The 12,082-nt window shown below is 41.5% G+C and overlaps 2 protein-coding genes across 3 annotated transcripts in view; one reads left to right on the forward strand and one right to left on the reverse strand.

Annotated features, from left to right (window-relative positions):
- Positions 1–10,954, forward strand: part of MYPN (myopalladin) — a 75,758-nt gene extending 64,804 nt beyond the window's left edge. For both annotated transcript variants that reach the window (XM_060126686.1, XM_060126687.1), the window contains 4 exons: positions 1,009–1,216; positions 2,793–2,958; positions 6,237–6,370; positions 9,200–10,954. In XM_060126686.1, coding sequence (XP_059982669.1) covers positions 1,009–1,216; positions 2,793–2,958; positions 6,237–6,370; positions 9,200–9,369 — 678 coding nt within the window. In that variant the 3' untranslated portion in view covers positions 9,370–10,954. The remainder of the gene's footprint in view (positions 1–1,008; positions 1,217–2,792; positions 2,959–6,236; positions 6,371–9,199) is intronic.
- Positions 1–12,082, reverse strand: part of PBLD (phenazine biosynthesis like protein domain containing) — a 130,594-nt gene that overhangs the window by 64,975 nt on the left and 53,537 nt on the right. The gene's annotated exons all lie outside the window — the stretch shown is intronic.

A 12,082-nucleotide genomic window follows, 5' to 3' on the forward strand; every position in this document is an offset into this window, starting at 1 on the left:
TTTGTTTGTATGCACCTGTTTTTGTTTGTATTTGTTTTATGTTTGTTGTTTTTTCGGGGAAAGGGGACTGAGGAAGAGAGAGAGAGAGAGAGAGAGAGAGAGCGAGAGCGAGAGCGAGCACGCGCACTTTTTCCCCCACAAGGTTCTTCTGGAGCATTTAATACCAGACAAAAGTATTTCATAAAATCTTTAAGTGTTTATATCTTAATAAAAGTTACACTGATACTGTAACAAGTTAACTCTATGCTTGTAAAGACAACCGAAGAGGTGATGTAATTCAGACATTTTCCATATGGTACCTGGAAAGTCTTTATTACTATAAAGGCATAAGGATGATTTCTGCAACCTTGAAGTGAATTGCTGTGAGGTACAGCCTTTGAAAACACTAGAGTCATGAAAAGATGGCTCCAAGGCAGTTTATGAAAACAGAAGCTGGTTTCTCATACTACTCAACATCCATCACCTTCAGCTAGTCTACATTCTAACTCTTCCACCGGAAACTAGGTTCAGTTGAACAGTGTGAATATTTCTCAGTATGAACAGTAACTTAAGTCACCCCTTCTGTCCATAGAATGCTATGGACATTTAGACACGAATTAGTAAAGGCTTAAGGTTATGCGTTTATAGAATCCACTTCTCTAGGTGGTTCTTGCTCTCTCACTAGTTACCTAAATAATATTTGGGATTAACGTCTTCCACCCTAAAGCTTGAAAGAAACCCATGACTGGGTCCCACCCCCAAAGATTCTGATTTAATATAGTAAGTGGGCATCAGGATGGTCAAATGCTCCTCATGTGATTATGACACACAGCCGGCTTTGAGAACACTGGTTTAATGTCTGTGCCTTTCTTGGCTACCTGTTGCTTATTAGGTGTGTAAGCAATATCTCTGAAACTGATCCCACAGGCCTATTTCATCTATCTATTTAGCTTTTTAAGAATTCAGCCACCAAATAAATCTGTCTGTCATCGATCTGTCATTTGCCTCGTCTGTCCTGTTGCTTATTAGGTGAGTGGCCTGCCGCCTCCGGAGCTGACGTGGCTGCTCAACGGCCAGCCTGTGCTCCCCGACACCTCCCACAAGATGCTGGTCAGGGAGACTGGAGTCCACTCTTTGCTCATTGACCCACTCACTCAACGTGACGCAGGGACCTACACCTGTGTTGCTACCAACAAAACCGGGCAGAATTCCTTTAGTCTGGACCTCACCGTAGTAGGTAAGGTTTGCTGCTGGGACCCCTAAACGTAACTCCCTCCAAGGTGATTACAGGAACATGCAGAGCCTCTGATGTAATCCCTTAGTCCTTTGTCCCATGGAGTCTCATCTTAGTTTCTCCTTCACTGTAATAAGGGCTGTGTTTCCTATGTTGCTTTCGAAAACGTATCAGTAAGCTAAAAACATAATATGGTACTTTGTGTATATCATGCCTGAAATAAATGGTAGTCATTGTAATTACTAATTGACTATCACTAAATTCAGGTCACTTGCCCTATAGCCCATCACTCCTGGAACACTCCAGGGTCTCCCCCCACCCCAAGCTTCCATGCCTTTGCATCCGTGGTCCCTCTACGTGGAATGCCCTTCTTTGCCTAGCAACCTCCTACTCATTCTCTAAGACTTAATTCAAATGTCACCACAAAGGCACAGTGGATCCACCAGGTTACATCCTCCTCTGTTTCCATAGCACTTAGTAAAGGAGAGTCTCTTACAGCACTCATGGCTTCGGTGTAACTATTTCCCCTTTTGCCTCCCTGAAGACACCATGAGCCTCTGAGGTCAGAGATTCTGACGTTCTTCTGTGTATCTCTGACATCTGACTCAGTGCCTGGAATGTGGAAGGCACTTGAATCTGTAACTACACAACCAAACCCTTACCTTATAAGATGATGTGAACAAAACACTGTCATGTCCACAGATAAGGACAACAAGTCACTGTCACCTGGGAGGTGCCAGCCCCTCGGGGCAGTAGTCCAGCCAGAATTAGATTTCAGAATGTATGAAATCTTGTGCTGGGCTGTCTCCCGCTGTCTCCCTCGTATGGCCCCTGAAGGAAATCAGGGTAGCTTCAGAATGCTAATCCTCTCTCTAAGCTAGTAGCTGTCTCCTCAGTATATTTTTTTCTTTTTCTCATCCTTAATTCCATCTCACCAACAGAGTAGGAAAAGCTCATTCTGCGAGGATACGGTGATTGCGGCTTTTACTCTTTTCCCACTGTTTTGCTATTGACTAGGGAACCCTGAGATACGAGGTAGCTTTGCCTTAATTGGTTCTGTGGGGGGAAAAAAAGCCTCCTTAGGAAGCATAATTTGTGTGTGTGGTTTTTTTTTAAATAGTATACTTCTTTCAACTTTTCTGTAGCTATAAAATTTTTCAAGATAAAAAGTTGAGGGAAAATTAATATATCTTCTACAAAATAAACTCCTCTAAAAAAGAAAAAAGAGCTATATTTAGTACATATAATATACTGTTTCTCAAAATTTACTGCTGAGCAATAAAAGAAACTCCCTCAATTCCACACCTACCATATGCATCCCATGTGTGTGACCCAAATCCTTAAGTGTAGTCCCTCATAAGACAGGCAGAGACAGTTTCCTCATTTCTTTTTTATCAAGCTTCATTTCTGGAGCTTTTATCAAGGCAGTGATCTTCACTAAGAGGCTTGAGAAGTGTTCTAAAGAAGAGGTAAAGGTGGGTGGGGGCTCACTCTGCTAGATTCCAGAACTGTAATTTGTTTGAGGCATGGACCCCAAGGCACTTACTCTTCAAACTAGCACTGCCCTTCTCTCATTCAGCCAAAGAAGTGAAGAAAGCACCTGTAATCCTGGAGAAACTGCAGAACAGCGGCGTTCCCGAAGGCCACCCAGTGAGACTGGAGTGCCGGGTGATAGGCATGCCTCCACCTGTGTTCTACTGGAAGAAAGACAACGAGACCATCCCCTTCACCAGAGAGAGGATCAGGTACAGGCTCCACCCTCGGTCAAGTTCACTGACGCTTGTCAGGCCGCCCAAATAACTCTGTAGCCTTTTTTTTTTTTTTTTCTCTGTAGCCTTTTGAATCTGGTTTCTTTCACTTAGCATCATGTATTTGTTTCACACGTTACTGTGCTTATCAAGAATTTATTCCTCTCTGTTGCTGAGGGGTAGCGCAGTGTACAGATGTCCCACAGTTTTAAAACCTTAATTTTCAAGCTTAAAAAGGTATGAGGAATTTATAAAGATAGTGCCTATTTTTTGTCATGTGTCTTCAGTCGCATTAGCACACAGAAAACCTTTTGACAGTAAAAAGCTAAAATAAAATAAAGCAAAATAAAATATTAAAGTAATACTCCTTCTCCATCCATCACGACAGGGCTGTTTTTTTAAGTGACTTTAAGGATCCAGTTTCTTAAAGTGGGTGCTTTCCTTAATTTCCCCTAAGCATCCTTCATTCTTTGCCATTTTGGTTTTATGCTACAAAGGCAGCTTATGTACAGAAATTTCTACTGAGAATTATTTCTTCACAGTAAACTGAATTTGTCCTAGAAAATATTCGGTTTTACAGAATCTGGGCATCTAAAAAAGTCTATGTACATATAAGTCAGAGTTTTTCTCTGGTAAAATATAAGCAAGAACAGAGAATATTCTTGAGTTAACACTTCAGTGTAAATTAATGAAACGTGTCAAACACAGCCTGAAATTCTGATGTAATTATCTAGGGTTGCAATATGCAGTCAAGGTTAGTTAAGAACTACTGACATAGAGAAAACAGAAGGAAAGAACATGCTGATTTGCTCCTGAACTGTATTAAGCTAAATGCTGCACATGCCCATGGATATATTAAGAAATACCCCCTCCACCCTAAAGACTGCATACAAAAACTATTAGAACTGATAAACAAATTCAGCAAGGTAGCAGGATACAAGATTAACACACAGAAATCTGTTGCATTTCTTTACACTAACAATGAAATATCAGAAAGAGAAAGTAAAGAAAAACAATCCATTTTAAAATTGTATCAAAAAAAAATAAAGTACTTAGGAATAAACCTGACCAAGGAAGTGAAAGACTTACACGCTAAGAACTATAAACGTTGATAAAGGAAACTGAAGATGCTACAAAGAAACGGAAAGATGTCCCATGCTCTTGGATATCCCAGCGTGGTATTGGCACAAAAACAGCCATATGGATCAATGGAACAGAATACAGAGCCCATAAATAAACCTACACACCTAGAGCCAATTAATCTTCGACAAAGGAGGCAAGAATATACAATGGAGAAAAGACAGTCTCTTTAGCAAGTGGTGTTGGGAAAGCTGGACAGCCGCATGTAAATCAATGAAGTTAGAACACTCGCTCACACCATACACAAAAATAAACTCAAAATGGATTAAAGACTTAAATATAAGACATGACACCATAAAATTCCTAGAAGAGAACATAGGCAAAACATTCACTGATATAAATCATACCAATGTTTTCTTAGGTCAGTCTCCCAAGGCAACACTGTAGAAATAAAAGCAAAAATAAACAAACGTGACCTAATGAAACTTATAAGCTTTTGCAGAGCACAGGAAACCATAAACAAAATGAAATGAAAACATACGGAACGAGAGTAGATATTTGCAAACAATGTGACCAACAAGGGCTTAATTTCCAAAATATACACACAGCTCATACAGCTCAATGTCAAAAAACAAACAACCCAATCAAAAACTGGGCAGAAGACCTAAATAAACATTTCTCCAAAGAACACAGCCAGATGCCAACAGGCACATGAAAAGATGCTCAACACTGCTAATTATTAAAGAAATTCAAATCAAAACTACAATGAGGTATCACCTCACACCAGTCAGAATGGCCATCATCAAAAAGTCTAAAAATAATAAATGATGGAGAGGGTGTAGAGAAAAGGGAACCCTCCTACACTGTTGGTGAGAATATAAATTGGTGCAGCCACTATGTAGAACAGTATGGAGGTTCCTTTAAAAACTAAAAATAGAACTACCATATGATCCAGCAATCCCACTCCTGGGCATATATCCAGAAAAGACAAAAACTCTAATTCAAAAAGATACATGCACCCCAATGTCCACAGTGGCACTATTTACAATAGCCAAAACATGGAAGCAATTTGAGTGTCCATCAACAGATGAATGGATAAAGAAGTTGTGGTATATATATATATATATATATATATATATATATATATACACACACACACACATACACACACACACACACACATACATACATACATACACACAATGGTATACGACTCACCCATAAAAAAGAATGAAATAATGCCATTCACAGCAACATGGATGGACCTAGAGATTATCATACTAAGTGAAGTAAGTCAGACAGAGAAAGACAAATATCATATGATATCACTTATATGTGGAATCTAAAAAAATGATACAAATGAACTTATTTACAAAACAGAAATAGACCCACAGACATAGAAAACAAACTTAATGTTACCAAAGGGGAAAGGGTGGGGGGAGGGATAGATTAGGAGTTTAGGATTAACAGATACACACTACTATATATAAAATAGATAAACAACAAGGCCCTACTGTATAGCACAGGGAACTATATTCAGTACCTTGTAATAAATCTATAATGGAGAAGAATCTGAAAAAGTTATATGTATAACTGAATCACTTTGCTGTACACCAGAAACTAACACAGCATTGTAAATCAATGATACCTCAATTAGAAAGAGAGAGAGAGAGAGAGGGAGAGAGGGAGGGAGGGAGGAAGGGAGGAAGGGAGGGAGGGAGGAAGGAAGGAAGGAAGGAAGGAAGGAAGGAAGGAAGGAAGGAAGGAAGGAAGGAAGGAAGGAAGGAAGGAAGAAAAGAAAAGACCCCATCCACGCTAACAGTCCATCCGTCCCTGGACTCTCGTTTTGGTCTACTTTCCCGTAGCTTTTTAACAAAGTTCTTGTTGCAATGTCCAGCCTGGTTCGGAAAAGAGATTTTCTCTGTACTTTGGTTGTGACAAGTGGGAGTCCTCCTGGGAGGAGAGTGGAGAGGGCAAGAACAGGTCTCAGCCATGGCTACCGACCCTCTTCTTTCCACCTTCAAGTTTGCCCCTGCTGCTTGCTTCCAGCTGAATCCCCTTCCCTCCTGCTAGGGTCAGGGAGGCGAGGAGAAGCACTGCACTGCCTGACTTGCCCGAGTTTCCTGGAGTCCTAAACTCGACAAGGCCGCTTCTGCCCCCAGATACAATACGGATACATTCTTTCTTTTCTCCAGCATGCACCAGGACACGACTGGGTATGTCTGCCTCCTCATTCAGCCAGCCAAGAAATCAGACGCTGGATGGTACACATTGTCAGCCAAGAATGAAGCCGGCATCGTGTCATGCACTGCCAGGTTGGATATATATGGTAAGTATAATGGCATCGGTTGATCTGTGCGGACAGGCAGCTTAAAAATCTTTTTTGGGGGAATTCTCTGGTTGTCCAGTGGTTAGAACTTGGCACTTTCACTGACTAGGCCCCGGTTCAGTCCCTGGTCGGGGAACTGAGATCCCGCAAGCTGCACGGCGTGGCCAAAAAAATCTTTTTTCTTTTAGGATAGATGTAGTATGTTTTCATAAATGAATTGGTTAGATCATATTTTAGTGCTTAAGAGATGGATTTTTTAAGTCATTTTATCCTAGTCACCTCAGGCTTTCGTACACTCTTTCATTTCACTAGAAGGTTAATCTTCTTCCAAAAGAGGTTAATTTTTCTGTACTTCTAATACTAGGAATTACAACTACTTCAGAGTGTACCTGTGCTTGTACTTCTAATCACCCAGCATCTTCATGCCATCTCCTTGCTGCCATGGGTCACCCACTGGAACTCCCTCCCCACTGCCTGTTATTCCCCAGTCATACCTCCACCCAGCAGAATTTTCCAGACCCTATTCATTTGTTAATTAATTCCACAAATATTTATTACTCCAATCTCACAATCAGGCTAATAATAGAGAGCTGTCCTAATGATACTGATATCAGATGACTTTTGTACAGTGACTTGTAATTTATGAAATGGTACCCTAAGATCCTCCTAAACCCATGAGATTATTGTAATTGTTGTTACCCTCATTTAAATGCAGAAGAAATGCAGAGACTCAGAGAGATTAAGTGACTACAGCTGGAATGCAAATCCAGGTTTTATATCGTTCCTTTGAGCCATGTTTCTAATTTTCAAAAACATTTAACAAATTAATCTTTATTAATGTATTTGTGTACTCTACTCCTCTCCTCTATAATTTTGACATTAACTGGTATTTTTGAAGACATATTCCTTAACCCAAAAGAGTAAACCTTTTTTTCCCCCTTTTAAAAGAACTAATTTGTTGGCTTAATAAGTTTCTTATTCATTACTGGTTTAACATGATTAACCAGAATAACAAATAAGAAACAGTAACTCTGCCTAGAACCTGAGGTCCCTGCTATTTATAGGTGCACCCGCCCCCCCTTTTTCATTTTTTTTGGCCGTGCCGCGCGCCATGCAGGATCTTAATTCCCCCACCAGGGATCGAACCCGTGCCCCCCTGCAGTGGAAGCGCGGGGTCTTAACCGCTGGACCGCCAGGTACCTCCTTTCTTTGGTACCATACAGGAGGGGTCTTGGCCTGCCATTTTCCCTAAGTCTAATATTTAGAGAAAATACATAGCTTTCTGGTTATCTTCCTTAATTCGTGGACTTGAAAAGAAGTTCAGCCGTGAGGGACGCTGGCTCGAATGTACTTTCCCCTGGGAGGATCCGAGGAGAGACACGCCAGTGATATGTTTCTTAATCCAGGCTAATGCCTTACCATTTCACCCACTTCACCATGTCAGAAGAAAACAGGTCTCCAACTAAGAAACTCATACCAATAAGCCCTGAAACTGATGACTCTTGTCGCAGTCCTGCTCATCCCCGGCGGAGTCCCCAGTTCAGTTAGTCCTGGCTCACCTCTCCCTGGCTCCCGTCCTGATTCCACAGCACTAACAACGCGAAGCGCTGAATCCTCAGCTGGGACCGGGGAGTGGGGCAAAGCATGGAGGATTGGGGGTAAAATCAATCCCGTACGGCCCCCCGCAATCACTTCCTACCTGTCCGAGGAACGGGGACAGTAGGCATCCGTCTCTCTTCGAAAAGAGGGCTTCTAATAGTACCTGCTATCAGGTTAAGGTGTCCGAGAGAGCCAGGAAAGGCTCAGGGGCGGAGGGCGGCGGGGAGGGACTTAAACCAGTTCATGGCTGCCTTACTGAGTGCCTGCTCTCTCGTGGAATCGCTGTAAGTTTTGTCCTGTTTTGTAGCTTTCAAATTTTGATTTTATCAATTCACTTAGAGGCATTTAGATCCCGAAAAACTTATTCAAAAGAATGAAATCAACAGAGGACCCGTTTATAAGTGGGAATGCTACAAGGGTCCATAGCTTCGTAGGATCCAGAACGTCCATGTTTCCCACCTGGTGCTTCCCCTTCTCCACAGCAAGGTTCTTGGAAACCTCATGAGAAGACTGCTTGGTAATTTCTGAATCAGTGACAACACACAGGACTGAGCAAATTGGATGGATATTTCATTCAGGCCATGTTCAAGCCTAAGGATCCTGGCTGCTAAAACCAGTGTCCCTTTTGGACAGTGCTTGGTGAACGTGGAAATTCTAATATTCCCTTTTGTCCCCGAACCATGGTTGATTGCACATAAGTTACTTTTCAGTCTTCTTGCTGTAGCTCATTAGAACCTGATTAGGGCGGTAGGTAGGTGATCGCTGATTAGTATGATCAGGTGTGCGGTCAGAGGTCTGGACTCATCTTTTGGCTTCCATTTCCATAGATTTCTCATCTCCACCTTCTGAGGTGCCCTGCCTTGAGAGCCTACCGCCCTCTCTACACCGCCCTCCACCCAGCAGACTCCATGCTGGGTCAGGAGAAAATTTTGAGAAATCACCCTAGTCACCCACTGTTCCTTCTTACAGTCCCAAATTTTACTGGATTAGAATCATAGGGTTTGGAATTAGGGGATTAAAAAATCACCAGCCCAATTTCCCTCTTCCCGACAGGGAAGGAGGGATTTTATTTCTCTCTTTTACAAATGAGGCATTTCAGACCCAGATATATTTCAATGCTTTACTAAGATCCTACAGAAAGTGTTGGAATGAGCACAGAATGCACCCCTGACGTGTACCTGCTAGACTGTATTCCTTTGATTGTAACACATTATTTGGTCCATTTTCCAGCTCAGTGGCACCACCAGATCCCACCACCCATGTCTGTCCGGCCCAGTGGCAGTCGCTACGGATCTCTCACCAGTAAAGGACTTGACATTTTCTCTGCTTTCTCCTCCATGGAGAGCACAATGGTGTATTCATGCTCTTCTCGGAGTGTAGTGGAGAGTGATGAACTTTAAGAATGTCTGGGTGCCTGCTGTGTAAGGGGGTGGATTGTGGAGGGGGAAGGAAGACCAGCCAGATAAGATGGTTTCCAAGCAACTGGATTTGAGTAAGTTCCCACACTGCCCGACCTGTGGCAAGGAGAGCTTTGAGTAAGTCAGCTGGGGACTCATGCAGTCTCAGCTCAGGGAGAGATGGAGGGCTGTGCCTTTTAAGATTCCAACAAAATGAGAAGACAATACCGCCGAACCAAAGATGTCCTGCAGCTGCCATCCACTGCTTTGGGAAAAAGCTAGCATGCTTCCCTGCCCCCTGCTGCGTTGGGGTATTCAGGCCCTCCTAGGAGCAATTAGGGGTCAGATGCTTGGGCTGAGAGGAGTTGGACAGTAGTGACCTTTGGAATCACTAACTCACTAAACAATGCAAAGGAAAAAGTCAGGGGGGGTCTCCACCACCTTTCACTGATTGCATCCATAGCAGTAGTTTTGGTGGATTCATTAAATCAGCTTCTACTTAGCACTAGGAGTCTGTGCCATACAACTCACATACATGGAGAAGCACTTTTGATTTGCTTACCCTGGGTGTACTGAGCCACATAATAAAGTGCCAAAATGTGATTGAGATACCAAAAAAAAAAAATCACTGGAACACTAAATATTGCACAGTGCACTTATTCTATAGCCAAAACAGGGACCCACCACCCTGCCTGTACCATTTTCTTTTGGATACAATGGTGAGTGGTTTTTTTTCTGACTATATATATATATATATATATATATATATATATATATATCCCTAGGCTCTAGAACTAAAGGGTTGTTAATAAACCAACCAGAAGGAAATCTTCTGCGGGGTCACTTTTAAAACTACAAGCTTCAGTTGCCACTTGCAAAAATATTCAGGCATCATCATCATCTGCCCAAAGAATATTGGCTCTCCCGCTTCTCCCCTTGCCCCAAAAGTCTGCAAGTATATGAAGCAGTGAGAAAGGAAGAAATGCAAACTAGAAGAGGAAGTGATGGGAGAGTGGTTTTTGTTTTTTCATTTGCCCGAGCAAAGCAGTGGCTGTAGAAGGAGACGTCTTTAATAGTTGTGAACTGCTTTGAGATCATTAGTCAAATTGCATTTTCTATACAGAAAATATTATGCTAACTGAGAAAGTGGGAGGGACAGGGAATGTGCATCTTTATTCTAACCCACTAATTCAAAACCTGCCTCTCCACTTAAGGAATTTTTAGACTTAAGTTCACTGTGATATCCCAGTGCCTAGAAGAGTGCTTAGCACAAAGTAGACATTCGATAACTATTTGTTGGATGAATGAATCTTATATTAGAGAAATCTACAATGTATGCACCAGTCAAAAAATTGCCCTAGGGATGGTCATCACGGCACGGTTTGCTCCAGATTCACCAGGGAAATGAATTGGAGTGTCTGTTACCAACTCCTTGTGCCCAAGTCCTTGGTGTTCTCTGAGCCAGACATCCTCAGCTGGCATCTTACTCAAGTGAACAAATAGTAATTGCTTAGAAAGGCTTGAAATTTTCTTCACTTCAAGGCAAGGATTTCCAGTATAAAAATAAATTCATTCACTCAAAAAATCATTTGTGTGTCCACTCTGTATAAGATGCTATGCTAGAGACTATGGGCCATACACAAATATGATAAGACACAGTCCCTGCCTGCAGAAAGCTTACAATCTAGTGGGGGAGGTAAGAAAAAAGGCATGTCAAGTGCTGCTTCTTTGGCCAAAAGTCTATTTTTTATTAAAGGGAAGTTTCTAGTACTCTTTACCCTGTATTTTTCCTGACTCTAAAATCATCTTAATTATTTTCAATCTTTATTTCTTAATTAAATAAAAAACCATAAGTTACATCCTTAAGAAATAAAGATTTCAGCCAATTATTTAGCAGAATTATTAGACTTTTTCCTTTCTTATGTATGCAGGAACAATAGTAAAAGTATACGCAACTGTAATGAAATTGAATGCATTCCATACAGAATGCACCCTGTAAAATATTCTGTTTCTATATTGGCTTCTATTATCAAATCTCTTTATGACCAAAGAGCATTTTCTAACTCCAGGATTGCTTCTCCACAGTTGGACACCCAACCTCCTCATCACATCTATTAATGTAAACTCTAGACAGTCTCCTATGAGAGGATATTCTTCATCTCTCTATGTATTCGCTTTCTGAATTTTTTTTTTCTGAATCTTTTTTATTTGTTGTTTTACAGTGTTCAACAGTGAACTATGATAAATACTACATTTGGCCACTAGATGGCACTGTCGAACCTAAAATATAACAAGCTTTAAAATTCCTCGAATTTGAACTTCCGGATTATGTTACAGGAAAGTTTCTCAACCTCAGCACTCTTGACATTTGGGGCTGGATAATTCGTTGTTGTGAGGGACTATCCTGCACGCTGGAGGATGTTTAGCAGCATCCTTGGCTTCTACTGACTGGATGCCAATAGCAGAGCAACCCCTCCCCAAGTTGTGGCCACCCGAAATGTCCCCAGACATTGCCATATATTCCCCGGGAGGCAGGATCCCCTTTGTTGAGAACTACTGTGTTGAACAAATCCAAATTCTATTGGAATTCAATTACAACGAGGAATACTTATATAAGAAATTTTAGTTCTGCTGGATATGTGTGGACTCAACACATCCAAAATCAGATTCATCATCTTCCCTTTCATAAACCATTCATCATCCTAGTTTAATGATT

Source organism: Lagenorhynchus albirostris, chromosome 16 (assembly GCF_949774975.1).
Source record: "Lagenorhynchus albirostris chromosome 16, mLagAlb1.1, whole genome shotgun sequence".
NCBI classification, from domain to species: Eukaryota; Metazoa; Chordata; class Mammalia; order Artiodactyla; family Delphinidae; genus Lagenorhynchus; species Lagenorhynchus albirostris.